The sequence below is a fragment of the Heptranchias perlo genome, chromosome 8, assembly GCF_035084215.1.
Source record: "Heptranchias perlo isolate sHepPer1 chromosome 8, sHepPer1.hap1, whole genome shotgun sequence".
Classification (NCBI taxonomy): Eukaryota; Metazoa; Chordata; class Chondrichthyes; order Hexanchiformes; family Hexanchidae; genus Heptranchias; species Heptranchias perlo.
Genome location: NC_090332.1, coordinates 10,167,866 through 10,186,333, shown reverse-complemented (window position 1 = coordinate 10,186,333; position 18,468 = coordinate 10,167,866). Strand labels below are relative to the sequence as shown.

Genomic DNA, 18,468 nt, shown 5'->3' with positions numbered 1-18,468 from the left:
TGTAGCACAGATTCACCAGAATTATACCAGGGCTTAAAGGTTTAAATAATGAGGACAGACTGTATAAACCTGCTTTATATTCCATTGAGTTTAGATGGCTCAGGAGTGATCTAATCAAAGTATTTAAATTGATCGGGAATTCGATAGGGTAGATACAGAGAATCTAATTCCTCTGGTGGAGGAATCCAGGACAAGAGGATATAATCTTAAAATTAGAGTTAGGCCAGTTAGGCATAAGATGAGGAAGTATTTTTTTTCCCACAAAGGATAGTGGAAATCTGGAACTCTCTCCCTCAAAAGCCAGTGGATGCTGGGTCAACTGAAATTTTGACGATGGAGATCGATTGATTTTTGTTAGGCAAGTGTATCAAGGGATATGGAGAAAAGTAGGGTAAGTGGAGTTGAACTACATTATCAGCCACAATCTAATAGAACAGGCTTGAGGGGCTGAATAGTGTAATCCTGATCCTATGTTCCTTTGTTCCTAAGTGCACGCAACAATTCACAGCATTCAAACATCCAAGACCCAGACGGCACAAAATAATTTGTATTACATTAGAGCTGCATTGTAGGTTCAATGCCAACACTTCAACTTGCCCCGATGTGATGTTTACATCAGTCAAAACTATGAAATAGAGCCAGAGTAACTAATCAATCTGGATTGTATTCAGGTCAAAATCTTGAAATTTCTCAAAACCTGGCCCAATAATGTCCACTGAATAAATTAAACAGATTACATAGCATCAGGTGACAGTGTATATTTTCTCCCAAATGATGAAAAAATGGAGTCTAACATCTTTTGCATTGCTACAGTATCCTTCAGATGCAGCCAGATGATACAAAGCACTTTACAATGTGGTGGACAAACGGACACCAGAATGAGAAGGATAAGGAAGAGAAGATGGAGGAAAGGGACAAAAGCACAGTTCAAGAGTCTTAGGGAGGCTTTTGAAAGCAGGGAGGGGGGTGACAAGGTGGAAATGTAAGGGGAAGAGGAGCACAATGGCCAATGGTATGGCCACTGACGGAGGAGCAGAGAACAAGGAGTAGGCCTGTGTCAGACGAGCGGAGAGTGTACGCAGGGATGCACGGCTGAAGGAAATCGCTGAGGTAAGGTGGGCAAGGCTATGGAGGATTTGAAGTTGAGGACAAATTCACAAATTCATACAAACTACAGCCTTTATATTATTTACGATAGTCAATACGATACAGTAATTAGCTTATAAATTAACAGACCTCAACAAAACAAAAGAATGTGCACTGACATACGACACTCTGTTTCAAGTTTTCACTGCCTCTGAATTAATGAAAACATCCTTGCAGTGTGATGTGTGTAGCCCTTTAATATATCCTTTAAGAAAAATTAAACTCATTTCTACCAAACAAAAACTGTACAGGACTAAAAACCACTACATATTAGTTTGAAATACTAGATGTCATGAACCATAATATTAATATATGATCAAGCGATTCAAGTAGCCAGCCTAAAAAACAATCTGTAAAATGCTGTTTCATAGGTCCCAAAGTTGTGTGTAATAACTTAGCACATTTTTCAAAAATTTCTTACCTTGTCTACTGGCACATTTGGCCTGAAACAATAAAGAAAATACTCCATAAACATTGATTGTTAACAGGAAATTTCACAAGCAAAATTTGACTGCATTAAAACACAAGTTAAACCAGGCATCTGCATACTAATATTAGATCCTTGTCAGCACTTTTCAAAACACTGAATGCAATCACTTGCCCAATATGATGCAGGTTACAGCAACATGTGTCGTGCTTATTGTAGTACAACTTGACAGAAGTGCTTCAATTAATGCATTTGCTGTACTGGAAACAGATAAATTGGCACTCATGACACTTTAAGACTACAGTACAATTGGCAACAAGTTTTATTACAATGATTTGGATATAGACCAGGGGGAATGGTGTTGAAATTTGCGGATACCACCAAAATAGGAGGCACAGTTAATTCTTTAGAAGACCAAGGGAAGCTGCAAAGGGATACTGATAAGACGGAGAATAGGTTAAAAAGTAGCAGATGGAATTCAATGTCAGTGTGAGGTGATACATTTTGGTAGTAATTATACTCTGAATGGAAGTAGGCTCAGTGCCGTGGAAGAGCAGAGGGATTTGGGGGTACAGGTTCACAAGACATTAAAGCTCAGGTTGATAAGGCCATAAAAAAAAGCAAATGCAATTCTAGGTGTTATTTCAGGAGGTATAGAATATGAAGGTCAAGAAACAATGATCAGCCTATATAAAATCTTAGTAATACCCTAGTTAGAGTACTGTGTGCAGGATTGGGCTACACACTATGGGAAGGATATTGAGACTTGAGAAGGAACAATGCAGTTTCACTATGATGCTCCTGGTATGAGGAAATACAAGTACGAAGACAGACTTGAAATGTAGGGTCTTTTTTCATTAGAACAATGCAGATTACATGGCGATATGGTTATAAGTGTTTAAAGTCATGAAAGGATACATAGAAGCAGACTGTTTCCAGTCTAGGGGCCACTGGTAAAACATTGAATGCAAGAGATTTAGAACAGAGGACAGGAGAAACTTCTTTACACAGTTGTGAGGCTGTGGAATTTACTTCCAGGACTAGTTGTTGAGGCAGAAACTATGTCAACATTCAAGATTAGATTGGATAGGTGGATGAAGAGAAACGGGAACAGGGAGTTAAGTATGATTAGGACTATTTGCTCCCATGTACAAGTTTTATTACTGACAATGAAACCAACATTATATGTTTAGTGTCACAGCTTCCAGTGTACGAATTACAAACACTGCTGTCTAAGTATCGATTCAAAGCTTTGAAAATATAACTTTTCCCCCCTTTTTTTCCCCCACTTTCTTAACCTATCGTTTTTGCACGTGTTTTACCTGCCTTTGGATTTGTATCTTGGAATTCTTTCTTTCACCTAAGCTTTCTACCTTTTTATTTCAATTTCCACTTTAATTAAATGTGCTCTTCTCACTATCCTTGCTTTGCTCTTTTGTTTTCCATTCTTCTTTTTATAGCTTGTCATTCATGCTTCTTTATTCATGTTTTTGATTCCATTTTTGTCCTCCTCTACATTGCTTCTAAACCTCATGCTGACTCATCCTGTCTTTTCTGTAAAAGTCAAGGCAACAGATGGAAGAAATGCACTGAGGTAAACCTAAGGAACAGAAAACAGCCAATATCTTGGCTGGTGAAAGGAATGATTAGTGGTCAAGTCCCAGACTGCTGAAGGCTTCTAGTAAATATCTAATACAAAAACAAGACAATGATGTCAATATTATTTAACATTTGGGCCATATCTATTTTTAAAGAAACCAATACCAATATGGCTGACAGTCTCAAACATAAAAAGACATTTTTTTGTTACACAGTGGTTAAAAAGTATTGGATATCACAAGAATAACTGTTGAAATTAAGAGTCTCACTCTCAATACCTCATTATAAATCAAGCTTTACAAGGAATATTTGTTTTGTCTACTTCTATATATTGCTTGAATATTTGTTTAAAGGGCAAGTTCAGTGGGCAAAGGAATTGGCACAATGAACCCTTCAAAAGTACAGATTCAATTTAGCACACACTGTTGAAATAACACAATCATTGATGCACTATGGGTTAGTGACCACCTCTCTGGGAGTTAATTCAACTCCAGGACAGGAAAGGTGTCATTATACTACGGGTAACAGTATAGAGTTACTAGCAATTTTGAGTTAGACTCCTGACCTCATTCTCTGGCTAGCAAAAACTTCAACCTTGCACATGCAAATCACTTCCACCTGCATCTAAGTGCCAGAAAAAAATGTGTTGTTAAATAGCCACACAGTTGGTTTGCTGCTAACATGAGAGATTTAAAATGGACTACCTGGGAACTTATTAAAATTCACTTTGTATCAGCTAAAGCTATTGTGCAGCCAATGTTAAGACGAAGTGGTGTGAGTCTATTTCTTAGACATGGTACTTCAGCTGTTGCCAACATCCGACACAGGCAACAAGAACTTACATGACCTTCACTGCATAGTTTTCAATAATACAAGACCAAAACCACCTGTACTGATATAAACTGTGTAGTGCACTTGGTCTATAACTTTTTTTCCCCAATTCATATGCATTGCACAATTGGTTTAATAGGTCTCAGCACAAGTTACCTTAGAAATAATTTCACTGAATGTGAGTTTCCAATTCATTTTAATTTACTCGATTTATGCAAAACTGATAGTCACAGCTCACTCGGTGAGAAACGGCATAACCGGACTGCAGCAGTTCAAAGCGGCGGCTCACCACCACCTTCTCAAGGGCAATTAGGGATGGGCAATAAATGCTGGCCTTGCCAGGGACGCCCACATCCCATGAACGAATAAAAAAAAAAGCAAATTGAATACTGTACAAAGAGATCTCAAATAACTGCTCTCAAGTTTTTGACACTGCAAAACAAGCTTCATCAGTAGCACAGTAGATAAAAGCACAAAATACTAAGCCATACAGTCCTTGACTATAATCCATGGCCTATGCTGCAGCAGTGGTAAAGGCACTACAACTCAGTGTCCCTGGTGTAGAGTGGGAGAAAAATTAATAGATACATTTCATAAGCTATATCTGTGTAAAAACCTCTCCTATCCTCTGGACCAGAGGGTCAACAAGCAAGTTAGATGCACCAAATATGTTGGGTGTAACACACATTTTCTGCATTCCATACACTGACAAACATATGGGGTACAGAGTAGAATTTGTGCCATGGCAATTTACATAACAAGTTTGGTTATTTAGAAGAAAATGAAATCTAACATTCAAGTGCTATTGTTTTACACCTCCCAACCCCTGCCACACTTGAAAAAACAAAATGATCACAGGCTGTCTTTTGGGATATATAAACTCTCCAGCACCAGAAAATAACAGAACCACAATATCTGCCTTTTAATTTACCTGTGTATGAACACACCAGTGTTTACTTATCAGTAAGATTTTGTAGCCCATTTTAGCTGCAGAATAATAGTTTTTTTATCTGACATCATGCTCTTATCCTTATAGAATACTGTGTACTCTGATCTACCATGAGAAGTGCCACGGCAGATTCACCAGTATTTTTTTAAAAAAAGCCTTGCTTTTAGTGCACATCTGTCACACTTTGTTACAGATGCAAAACAATCAAAAAAGTGGAAGAAAAATAGATATTTCACCCTGGGTTCTTCAGACCTGGAGCCTGAAATTTACAAGTAACTGAACTGTAATTTATCGCAAGAATTTAAAGCTACAATTACAGGATTTCTCGCAGATAGTGCTAGAGCAGTAAACTTAAAAGGGACAGCCCAAGTTAGCAACTATACATTGCAACCGAGCTCCAGATCACAGATCTCCGAAAAGAGAAAAGAAAGGTTAACATTTTGGGTAAGTTTTGATGAAAGTGCTCTATCTAAAATGTTAACACATCTTTTCTCATTAATTTCCAGCATTTTTCATTTTTTTAAAATTTCAGATTACCAGCAATGCTCATTTTTAGCAATATTAAAAAATACAAGTGTTTTACTTTCCTTATCAACGTTAGAGTTGCAATATTGCTGAAAGGATCATAAAAGGAGTATATGTGACAGGAACAAGACTACAAAGATCAGTTTTGGCAAGTGGTAATAAGTCATCATTCAGCATATATCATAGACCTGCCTCTTTTAGTTCTCATAGCTTAGAACAATTTTGCTGGAACTGAATCAATGAGGCCAATAGGACTATTTCTGATGTGATCAGATTTAAGGATAGGAATCATAATCATGGCTGAAAAACTTCTCTTGGTTTGGCTTTGTGCATGTAATTAAAACATCACAGTCCCGAGTTAACTGTTTAGACCATGCCAATTTCCAGAAATAGGCAATAGTGAAAGTTACAAAATTACACAGTTGAAATATTTTAATACATTAAATGTACACGATGTGATAATATATCACAAATAGTGAACCTACCTGCAGTGTGATGCGCATAGTTCTGTGAGCTTTTCTATTTTGTCATTATCTAAAGCTTTAACAGACCTCCCTTCTGAACTCTTCCCTGTTATTGCTGCCTTCTGTTTCACTTCTGAAAGACGAAAAAAAAAGGTCAGCCGTACAGCGGCACTTCCCAATAAAATTAATGTTTCAAAGCCTTGGCCATCAAAATCATCCATAAGGGTTTAATGGGAATATACTGAAGTGGGAATCAAATTCATCAGCCTGCCAGATCATGCTCTGGTGGTACTTCAGTCCCATGTGTCCCTCCTTCATTATCACAGCATTTAGATTTTGTTGAACATGTGCATCGAATGAGTGCTTTTTTGCATGAAATGTCAGAAGACATGCACACATAGTCTTGCAATGATTAAGTCATTGGTTCACCCATGTTCAATCGTTTCTCACTCTCTTCTCTCACCTCACTAAATGGTATGCAATTACCTGTCAACAGCAATTCACTGTTTGACCTCAAATTGTGGGACAAGGGTGATGAGTGAGTCATGATAGTAGAAACTGCAAGATGACAGTGATCAGCAACAAAACTGAGGAGTCACCATGGACTGGTACTATAAAATCTCACATGAAAATCAGAAAACAAATAGCTGGGTTTATCTCACCACAGACACTGGGGGTCACTAGAATCAAATTCCCAAGTTATAATGTACTTTTTGCAAACCAGAGAGGCTATGAATTCTGCAGAATGGAGTCAGAGTATAACCATCCCAAATTGCTCTTGATTTGGGATAAACCAAAACAAAGAAAACCTAGTGGCTTTGCTATGCTTTTCATCAAAACTATTTTCAATTCAGGACTGTACACCCATTAATGCATTCCCTAACAACTATTTCCATTCATAAAGTACTCCTCCCATAGATGAAGTCTCAAAGCACTTGGCATCGAAGATGGAAAAGATAAGAAAAATATGAAGCAAGCATGGTTGTAGGTTTGTACGGAAGATCAAAACTCTATAGGAAAATAAGAATTGATTTTTTTTTTGCTGCTGATTTCAACTGTCCTTGTCTGTGCAAGGACAAAATTATGAAACTGCATTGGAAAGTCCTGATTAATAATACCTTAAAATAGTGCAGTTTTATCCGGAACCTCTAAATATTACAATCCCATTAAAGCTGACACAATTTGTTGAGTAGTTTCCTGCTTTTGAATTATGTTATGTATATAGGTGCTGATATTTTTAATACCTCATTGCAATTTTGCTACATAAAGCCCAGTTTTTCATCCTTCCCTCCCACCTCAGTTCATAACAAGTAAAACGGCTACTTGCTGCTTCCGCAACATTATTCCAAGTTTTGCAGTGGGGAAGGCAAGAGAATCTTTCAGCTACAGCTCTGCCCACAGTCAGTTGGGATAGCATTACTGAAACCTCTTAAATAAAAGACAATAAGGTTTTAAAAAATTAATCTGAAAACGTAAAAAAAAGTTGCTGTGCCTTAGCCTAACTTAGGCCCAAATTTAAAAATACAGAACTTTCAGTGAATTGTAGTTGGTAGATTTTTGGACCAGAAACACAAAAGAACATTTAAAGCTTACAGTTAATTATTGGTGTTCATTTTGGATGTATTCCGTACATACCCCAGTGCTCCTGAATAGTAGCAAGATTCGCCAGCAATTTTTGATGATACAGCTTTTCCAGCTGAATAAACTGTATTGCTTTCTCGTCTAGGTGTAGCGTAAAGGAAAATCACTTATTGATCATGCATCATACCGACTCAAATACTCAAATGTTAATAGTATAGCACATACAACTTTAATAGAACAAATTCCACCTAATATGTGTGAGGAATTCCAACATGTTACCACAAATACTTCATTTATTTTTTTTCCAGGGATTTCCAAAGTAGGATTATATAAACAATATTTCTGTCCTGATGTTACAGCAAATGTAAAGGAAAATAAATTCTGTAGAAATATTAGGAAAACAGAAATCAGACATTACACCTGGAACAACTAAGTGTTCTGAATCACAAAATCCAGCCTTCAATGCACTTTTTAATAAAAGAAAATATTTTTCCCACACAAAGGCTCATCAGAATATGGAATGCTTTACCACAACTAGCAATTGAGACTATAAATATCAATTAAAAGGATATTGGCCAAGTCTCTGGAGAAGAATATGAATGAATGTAGGAAAAGGGGAAAAAGAGTAGTTAACTCCCGTTAAAGAGCTAGGAATAGCACAAATGGATGGCCTGAATAGTTGCAATTTCCATGATTCTTTCAATACCAAACCATTCATTGTCTCAATGAAAACCACTGCTGTGAAGTCAAGAGAATCTCTGGCACAAACTCTATTTCGGAATTTTCAGAAGTAATCGAAAAAGGAATGTTGAGGTCACCGTAAGATCCCAAATTATATCAAGTGACCAATAGCAAATATACTAAATGAATTATTTTTTGTGTTCAGAAACAGAGTAAGAAAAACAAACAGAAATTTCAGACAAGATGGTCATTCATAGACCAAGCAAGTTAGAGGAAGACAAGGCACCAAGCCCAGATAGACTTCAACCATCTGGGCTGGTGCCAGCACTTCAACTGAAGAAGTAGCTAGCAAATCTGGTCATATCCTTGTCACCATCTTTAGGAAATCATTAGAAATGGAAGCAGTATCTTTGGATTTAATAGTAGCTAAGCTACTACCAATGTCAAAAAAGGGGCATAAGAATGACCAACAAAATTATAGGCTGATGAGCTGAACCTCCATTGCAGGTAAAGTATTAAAAGGTAACCTGAGAGAAGGGATAAAAAAATACCAGCTTGATATGAAATGATGAGTGAAAATCAGTGTAGATTTATGCCTGACCAATTTACTGGAGCTCTTCAAGCAAATGATTGACCTAGTGGACAATGAAAATTCTATGGATAGGATGTATTTCAATTTCAGCAACCTTTTGCTACAGAAATGGTTATACCACAAGGTAAGGAATAGAAGAAGCAAGCTTCTAAAGTGGTCTGAAAATAAGCTAAACTAGAGAAAGCAAAATGTGGTTGTGAGCGGAACTATGTTGACATGGCAAGGAGCTCACTAACGGAGCATCACAAGTGCTGGAGCTGGGGCTTACAGTGTATGCAAACGATTCAGAGCTGGAGAAAGGAAAGAAAGTTTGTAGATGACACCAAATTGGTGGTGGTGATTTGGGGGAGGGGGGGCAATTCTTCAATCAATAGGGAAGAAGCAATCCAAATACAAAGGGATGTGGCTAGGTTGGTAAGGTGAGCCAATTAATTGTAAATGGTATTTCATGTGGACAAATGCAAGGCAATGAGACTGCAAGGCAATTTCCTACACCACAGTGACTAACTTAAAAAAAAAGTATTTCATTGGCTGTAAAGCTCTTTGGGACGTCCTGAGGTCGTGAAAGGCACTATATAAATGCAAATCTATCTTTCTTCATAAAGGAGAAAAAGGTACAATTGTAAACTAAGGGCTCTAGGTTACAGGGTGCAACACAAGAAACATTTTTCCTAAATTAAGGTCCTATTCATTCTCAGTTCACCCAATTTTGCCAAGACTCCAGCCAGCTTATTAAGACTTGGATTCAGTGAGCTATCCATCAATTCTCCAGATACCTCTCATGGTATTGTGTCTCGTAGCAAAGAACCCAGAATTTATATTGCTATTGTTTATTTTTCAATCTTAATCTCATTACCCAGCCTTTGTCCACTGCTTTGCCCTAGATGGTGCTGAGCTTCATGAGTCCTCAATCTTAGATGGTGCCGAGGCTGTGAGGTGAATCACTCATCACACAGAGTACTTAGCCTTGGTCCTGCTCAAGCCAGGGTGTGGATATGGCTGGTGCAGTTCAGCTTCAGTGATGCCCAGGATGCTGACGGTGGGGACTCTGATGGTGGTGCCATGGAAGGCCAAGGGTAGGTGATTAGGCTTTGAGAGAAACCCTGCAGGCCTGCTCCGTTCAGGTAAGCTTGGGCGTCATTTGGCCTCAGCAGCTACATGTTGGAGAGAGGATAATCAATTTGGCTTCCCACTCCTGATCATTATGCAGTGACCCTTACTGAAAGTGTACATATAAGGACATTGAGTGAAGAAAGGATAGGGCTCACCTGTGATGACCCCCATTGGTGTCCTGCAATACTTAAGATCTAGATTCACACAAATGGCCAATTGGATTAGGTATCAGAGGGTAACTGAAACCAATCCACATGTACAAGGAGTGATGACCTTCAAAGAGAGAAAAATTAACAGAGAGGGGAGGAGAAAGGAAAAGAGAGGACAAACTTCATTTGTAAGAGTTTAAACATTTTCTTACAGTGGAAACACGAAAGGATACATTCCTCTTCATCAAAATAGATTTCTGCGATCTGAAAATGAGAAAATAATAATCAATGATGCCAGAGTCAGACCGCCAAATGTACTATGCTGTACAGTTAGCATTTAACTGTAGCTAGCTGTATGATAGAACAAAACATGAAAATTGATTATACAAAGTTACACTATGAATTTGTTTTGATGCCACTTCACAGCACTGTTATTTAACACTGTAGAAAGATGAAATAGATTGAAACTGCGCTCCTTACAACAGAGAAAAGCATCTAAAAATACATCTGCATAAAAACTCAATCTATGGAGGTTTGGTCTGCTTATTGATTTTTACTATCTACTATTTAGTTAGTTCTTACTCAGTGAATAACTAGTTGGCTCCAATTAATAAGTTAACTTATCACAAATAGTGCAGCATATAATTAATATAATTGAAATGCTGTTTATCAGTGCAGCTATCAGGGTATTTCAGATAATCATACCCCATCATTATCACTTAATTAAAAAGATTACCAATTTCATAATTCGAATATTGAAACTTTCGCCCAGCTAGATTTAAGAAAGTAACTTGACTAATCCCAAAGCTACTCAAATATCAGTACAAAGTTTGTGGGTAGTGTCGGAAATCAATCATCCAAGATGACAAATAAAAGTAAGCAGACAGCACTCCATTCAGGTAATGTAAACAAAACCTTTGTACCCTGATGTGCTCTTTATACCTAGCTTATATGAATACGAAGTATTGAGTAGTAATGCGTTAAACTAACCAGATTATTGTGGCCATATATAATGGGATACATCAGTTTCCTCCAAAACTCAGGACACTACTTGACATGCACAGATACACAATTTGTGTTGTGGTGTGCACTTAAGTGTGCCGAATTTCAAGGCAAGCCGAAAGCACTTAATTCTGTGTAGTTACATTATCTTTATACCTACTGTTTCATGACTTACCAACTCAAGATTGGCTGGATGACCTTTTCTCAGTCCTATGTTCTTAAGTTCTTGTATAACACCATTGTTACTTGTAATTCACCAATGAAGAATTCACAAGTGTGTTAAGAAGACTGTTGTTACAAGTGCCTGTGCAGACAATTTATGTCATTGGTAGCATATTTATGACCTGTGCTACAGCACTGAATTGGTGAAAATGCTGTTTCTGTGCAGTTGTCAATTTGGCAAAGCTGTGTCATTTTGTGTTTTCATAATAAAGAAATGGGGTTGGTTTTTGATTCACTTATAAAATTAATATTTGGGGCCAAAACAGCTTTAGAACTAATATTTCATTCCTACTGGGGCCACTTCTGAGTTGATGGTAAGCCATGACTAAGGAGAGCAAGAGGATATTCAACATAATTGAATATTATTAAAGCTGACTGCTCTGATGCTTCCAATGAAAATTATTTTTTTTTAAAAAATTTGTTTTTAATTATACCCTCATTTGCAGTATAGTCAGTAGATGCTCCATTTGTGCAGAAGACCTTTGTAAATATGTAGGAATCACTAAAGGCCATTCATCTCATCCTGCTCAATCAATCATCCAGGTTCCATTTCAGAACCTGATCTGATCAGGTTTCATCTTATAGCTATTAAAAATCCACATCTTTACTTTATGCTGAACCAGCAGAGGCTTTCTACTCTTGTTTAACAATAACAATAGCAGAGATGGGTGTCAAAATTGGCCAAAAACCAGGAGACAAGCTAAAACAGCCAATTTAATCCTTTCTGTGCTACTGCCAAAAAAGAGCAAAACAATCTGCTGTTACTTGTTCAGGCCTAGTTGGTTCATTAATTTTTAGTAAAGGCTCAGTATTTTCCTCTGGGGGAAATTAAAACAACCAGGTAGGAGTTAACTCACTCACTCAGTTGGCATTAATTCAATGACAGAGCAGCAAAACTCTTGGGCAGAGATCGGCTGAGATCTGTTCAACTTGCATTTTGCTACAATTGATACACTAACTGGTTCAGTGTTGCCTTGAATGATAGAGGGCTGTCCAGAGACTAAGCACCCACCTCACCAATAACTTGCTAACAGTTTACTGCACTGTCCTCATTGGCAATGCAGGTTATTGTTGTTGTAAGCAGCCTGGTTGGTGGTGAGAAGGAATCTCCTAGTGCGGTCTTTCCTGCATGCACGGAATCTCAAAGCCACCGTGGGATGCCCTCGAGGCCGCAGCGGGTACGAGACCATCATCCACCTTCTGATGGACTACCCCTTCACGCAGAAGGTGTGAAGAGAGATTTGTTAGTATCTGTCCCGGTTCATCCCCAACAGCTCAGTAACAGAGGACGCTGTGCTCTACGGGCTATTCCCCGGGACGCACATCGAGATGGATATCACCTGCTGCTGGAAGACCATCAACTCGGTGAAGGAGGCCCTTTGGTCCACCCGAAATCTGCTGGTCTTCCAGTTGGAGCTGTACACGACTGAGTGTTGCTGACTGGCACACCCCAAGGTCCAGGAGTACGTGCTGCAGGACACACTGAAACGAGGTGCGGCCTATGCAAAGGCTCTATGGGGAAAGGCCACTGTGTAAGGCCATCCCACTTTATATTGTGCAGAATGTATTGGAAGATATATACTGTGTTTTGAATTGTAATGATGGGATCGGAGTGTGTACACAATCTGAATTGTATTGTTTGAACTGTAATTGTGTATTTACATTGAACTGTGTGTATCCTTAAATTTTATGAAATGAAGTATATTTTGAATTTTTAAAAAAAAAGTTGTTGTAAACAGAATTCTACCCACTGTACACTGGAACACTCAATTTCCCACTAATGTTGCACTCAAAATACTGTAAATATTCATTGCTTTACTTCAAGTTCTTTTGGCTCTTCAAAGCCAGTTTGCAATAGAAGAAACAACAGCAACTTACATTTATATAGTGTCTTTAACATAAGAAAACATCCCAAGGCGCTTTGCGCCAAAGATGGAGATATTAAGAGGGATGATAAAAAGATTGGTCAAAGAGGAAGGTTTTGAGGATGGTCTCAAAGGTAGAGAGAGAGGTGCAGAGTTTAGAGAGATTGTTGGTGTAGAAGAAAAAAAAACTTGCATTTACATTGCAGCCTATTTGGGTCATCCCAAATTCCTTCCCAATCAATGAATTATTTTTGAGGTGCAGTCACTTAAGTAGACAAATGCGGCAAGGTCCCGCAAAAAGGTGAGTTCAATGACCAGTTCACTGTTTCTGGTTGAGGAAAAGGTATTGACCAGGATATGGGAAAACTCTGTGCTCTAATTCAAATAGTGCTGTGGGATCTTGTATCTTCACCTGAAGTACTAGAAAAGCCAGACACAGTACGGGTCAACATCTTATCCAAAGGATGACACTTCCAATAATGCAGCATTCTTTCAGTATGCATTAAAGAGTCAGCCTGGATTAAGCAGTCTTGGTAGTGGGCTTGAACATACAATCTTCAGATTCAGAGGCAAGAATAATCCAGAGAGAAGCTGACAATATAAGGAAAGATGGTAGTGGTTGTTGCAGGCCAATCATCTCAGCCTCATGACATTGCTGCAGGAGTTCCTCAGGGCAGTATCCTAGGTCCAACCATCTTCAGCTGCTTCATCAATAACCTTCCCTCCATCATAAGGTCAGAAATGGGGACGTTCGCTGAGTTCGCACTGTTTTCAGTTCATTCGCAACCCCATAGATAATGAAGCAGTTCGTGCCCGCATGCAGCAAGACCTGGACAACATCCAGGCTTGGGCTGATAAGTGGCGAGTAACACGCACGCCAGACAAATGCCAGGCAATGACCATCTCCAAAAAGAGAGAGTCTAACCACCTCCCCTTGACATTCAACGGCATTACCATCAACATCCTGGGGGTCACTATTGACCAGAAATTTAACTGGACCAGCCATAATAGAAATACTGTGGCTACAAGAGCAGGTCAGAGGCTGGGTATTCTGCGGCGAGTGACTCACTCCTGACTCCCCAAAGCCTTTCCACCATCTACAAGGCATAAGTCAGGAGTGTGATGGAATACTCTCCACTTGCCTGGATGAGTGCAGCTCCAACAACACTCAAGAAACTCAACACCATCCAGGACAAAGCAGCCCACATGATTGGCACCCCATCCACCACCCTAAACATTCACTCCCTTCACCATCAGTGCACCGTGGCTACAGTGTGTACCATCTACAGGATGCACTGCAGCAACTCGCCAAGGCTTCTTTGACAGCACCTCCCAAACCCACGACCTCTACCACCTAGAAGGTCAAGGGTACAGGCACATGGGAACAACGCCACCTGCACGTTCCCCTCCAAGTCACACATCATTCCGACTTGGAAATATATCGCCGTTCCTTCATAGTCACTGGATCAAAATCCTGGAACTCCCTACCTAACAGCACTGTGGGAGAACCTTCACCACACGGACTGCAGCAGTTCAAGAAGGCGGCGCACCACCACCTTCTCAAGGGCAATTAGGGATGGGCAATACATTCTGGCCTTGACAGCGACGCCAACATCCCATGAACGAATAAAAAAAAAAATCAGTTTTTTGATACACATTAGATTTGCTGCAACCAAACTTCTAGGAATTTGCTTATTTAAAATAATGCCCACAACCTGGGGGAAGTCAACCAGGTATGCTTCATACTTTAACAGTTGTGTGTGTGGAATACCCAACCAAACGTATGACTCATTAAAACGGATGGTGCTGAAATGGGAGTGAGAGAAAGCAACTTGAGACGGGCAGAGGGGTCAGGGAAACGTTTGTGACTATATCTCTTTCACCTCCCTTCCTTCCAACCTCCTTCGTCCTCCATTCCCTCAGAACCTGCAACAACACATATGGGTGAAAAAGGAACTCGATCCGTAACTGAGAAGGAATGCAAATCCTAGAATGGGCAAAATGTAAGTCAGCCAGGGTTCAGTTTCTTATGTTCGTATGCAACACTAACTCATGGGGAAAGGCCTTGCATTGTTGAAGTTCATACATTTTTCATGAATACACAGATTATTTTGAACTAAAACTACTCCTCTAGACTTGCCTTTCCTTTTAAAGAGAAAACTTAAGCTGCAACATTCTAATCTACCGAATTCTTTTGCTTATAGAGGAGAATATTGTTATTCAAAAGTCACTCTTGCTTTCACTCCTGCGAGACAGTAAAACAAGTTGCATCTGTTGTACCTGATGGAGATGGTGTGGCAGAGTACTGGAATCGTTTAACTCTGTTCCTCTCTGGATACAGTTGAGCAGAGACTGAAGAAGTCCTTTCCTGTCAACTTGCTGACAATTTACTCCAGACTCAGAACTTCTCTCATGTAAAACAGTGCTCGGTGATTTTGAAAAATCATCTGAAGAATCTTCAGTGGCTTCCTCTGAGGTCCCTGTAAACCCACAAAAAGTCTACTTGAAATAAGTTAATACACATAAAAGCTTAGAATATTCAAAAGAAAAATAGAACCTATTAAAAATTACAACCAACTGGGAGGTACATTGCATTAGCACTCTCTTCACCTTTGGGACCAGAGCTCAAGTTTACCTGTGAAAGTTTTAGTGAATTGCGTTAAAAGATGGGAAATAAGGGGGGGGAAATCACCACACACTAGCTGTATTGGTTTTGGTTCTTTTCCAACAATTTTCCCCCCACTTGAAGTAATCAGTGTATGGTTTTATGCTCCTTGCTGGGTTATCGTTCCATGTGGCCAGCCATTTTCAAGTAGCTCACCCAAGTAGCCAAACTTCATCCAGGAGCAAAAACATTGAGTGTCAGCAAGTCATCCGACTGCTGAGAACATCACAGCTGAGCCAGATCCTGTACTTAGCTCATGTCCACACTGTAAGTAGAAATCAAGAGCAGGAACTCCAGCCAATTTCATCTTCTAATCCAGGGATGCAGAAGCAACTGTAACGCCCAACCTTGCCGCTGAGATCAATTAATGTGGCAAAGGCCATGGATCAAACTTGGGACCTTCTGGTTTGAATAACTAAGGTACTCAACTACCCTAACCAGATGAGTCACTAGGCAGGCTGTACCATTTTTAAAAGGAGGAGGGGGAAAAAAGAGGGAAGGAAAAAGGAGGAGGGGGAAAAAGGGGGAAGGAAAAAGGAGGAGGGGGAAAAAGGAGGAGGGGGAAAAAAGGAGGAGGGGGAAAAAGGAGGAGGGGGAAAAAAGGAGGAGGGGGAAAAAGGAGGAGGGGGAAAAAGGAGGAGGGGGAAAAAGGAGGAAGGAGAAAAAGGAGGAAGGAGAAAAAGGAGGAAGGAGAAAAAGGAGGAAGGAAAAGAGGAGGAGGAGCGGGGTAGGTGATGGGGAGAAAAAGAGGCGGGGGGGGGGGGGGGGGTGTGGAAGAGGAGGATGGGAAGATGAGAAAAAGAGTCATTGTCTCCACTCCAGATTGCAGTTCAGTGACCCATGTTGGTAGTGTGATTAAGTACGGGCAAGTCTGGAATTAAAGATGATGTGTCCCACCGTTCAATAACTTATGGAGGCTTGCTGTACTGAACGCAAACATGATGAATGGTTACATGATGATAAAAGGGTGTCAGCTGAAGTTGGAACTGTACCCCTGCAAAAGTCTCTACCTTTGAGAGGGGTGAGACTAGAGAGGAAACATGGGCAAGAAAATTTATTAGAAAAAGACGTACAAAAATAGACAACCGAAATTAATTTTTCAAGTTTATTACATTCACACTTTCAGGTTTCAAGTCCTAATTCTCAAATTTTTGTCTTGCTTGGGCAGCAAATGATTTAAAGGTACTAACTGAAAACTTACCAGAAGAGGTGTTTTTTAATTTTCTTTCCATTTCTGAATCCCAATTCCTAACTCTTTTCTTCCTCAATGGCAGTTCGGGACTCAGGTTTGCAATGCTGTTCGAAATCTCTGATTCATCATCACAAACAGCCTCCAGACAATTATTTTGTGCAATCTCAAAGGCAGTTCTGTCATGGTCGTCTTCATTGTTATTGATCAAATCTTGCTTGATCCACTCAAGTCCTCCCATTGTGTCGTTACTACACGGTGACACTATCTGTGCCTCACGAATCCGATTTTCATTTTCATCTGAAATTAACGGCGAAAGCTGACTGGTTGCACTGGCCTTTTCCACACTCTCGTTACAGTCATTTTTGTCTGTTGTATCAAGTTCAATCGTAAGCGATCGTCCTTCATCCATGAGAACCTTCTACTATAGTCCAGCCTGGGACCATCAATTTTCTTCAATTTAAAAAAAAAGTATGCCTGGAAAAATTTTTTAAAAAATCAATAAAGGAATTATTTATTTCAGTTCAGGGCCTATCACAGCTGTAACTACAGAATTTTTTCAGGATATGGCCAAGATCCCAATGTGCTGTTTAAGTACAGTGCAGCATAGCATTTTGATACACATCTCACATAGAAGAGCTGCTGTTTGAAACTTCACATGGGTCTCAATTAATAAAGCATACTGGATCCCACCACTTTATAAACAGTCATCCAAAAGCAGCATTTAATTGGTAAATATACAGCATGTTTTCATTTTCATATCCAAAGTCCACCAACAGGATTTTGTAGAAAATCAGAAGTTTCATAGAATCTTACAGCACAGAAGTGCCTGTGTTGAAAGTTTCGTGTTGAAAGAATGTTGTAATGGTAACACCCCTTGCACTGTAGGAATGGACTGCAGATTCAATTATCACTTGCATTTTAATAAATCTATTGTCTATAGTTTCTCAATATACAAGTCATTTGCTGGAATGATGCCCTCAGCTTTAATTAGCTTTCTTAGTGCAACATAAAACCGCATTTGAATATTCTAGCCACGGTAAAAGGTGAAACCTATGTTGACGTTTGTACAATTTCCTACATGTGGAGTGTTTCTGTATATGAAAATACAGATACAGCATTGGCTTTTTGGTTGACTGAACTGTAAATTCGGAGCTTGGGTTTAAAAACTATGCAAGAAATCTCACAACAAAACATTGTTTAAAACACTGAAAGTGCTAGCTCAAGTACCAATTCTTTTAAGATCCCCAGAATCACCAGTGACAGAATTTACTAAACTGTCCTATTTAACTTTTATTCTGATTAATTTCTAAAATGACCACACACCATTTAACAACTCAGATGACTAGCTTCCTCCCTGAAATGTTAACTCTGACTTCTTCGCCACAGATGCTACCTCACTCGCTGAGCTTTTCCAGCATTTTCTGTTTTTATTCCAATCTCAGTCCTGGTCACCTACAATGCAATT

The 18,468-nt window shown here is 39.3% G+C and overlaps 1 protein-coding gene across 4 annotated transcripts in view; it reads right to left on the bottom strand.

The window, feature by feature from the left end:
* Positions 1 to 18,468, bottom strand: part of cnsta (consortin, connexin sorting protein a) — an 83,506-nt gene that overhangs the window by 32,829 nt on the left and 32,209 nt on the right. For all 4 annotated transcript variants that reach the window (XM_067988631.1, XM_067988632.1, XM_067988629.1 and 1 more), the window contains 6 exons: positions 17,013 to 17,477; positions 15,427 to 15,626; positions 10,291 to 10,321; positions 7,577 to 7,663; positions 5,963 to 6,074; positions 1,568 to 1,589 (listed from right to left, as the gene is read on the bottom strand). In XM_067988631.1, coding sequence (XP_067844732.1) covers positions 1,568 to 1,589; positions 5,963 to 6,074; positions 7,577 to 7,663; positions 10,291 to 10,321; positions 15,427 to 15,626; positions 17,013 to 17,412 — 852 coding nt within the window. In that variant the 5' untranslated portion in view covers positions 17,413 to 17,477. The remainder of the gene's footprint in view (positions 1 to 1,567; positions 1,590 to 5,962; positions 6,075 to 7,576; positions 7,664 to 10,290; positions 10,322 to 15,426; positions 15,627 to 17,012; positions 17,478 to 18,468) is intronic.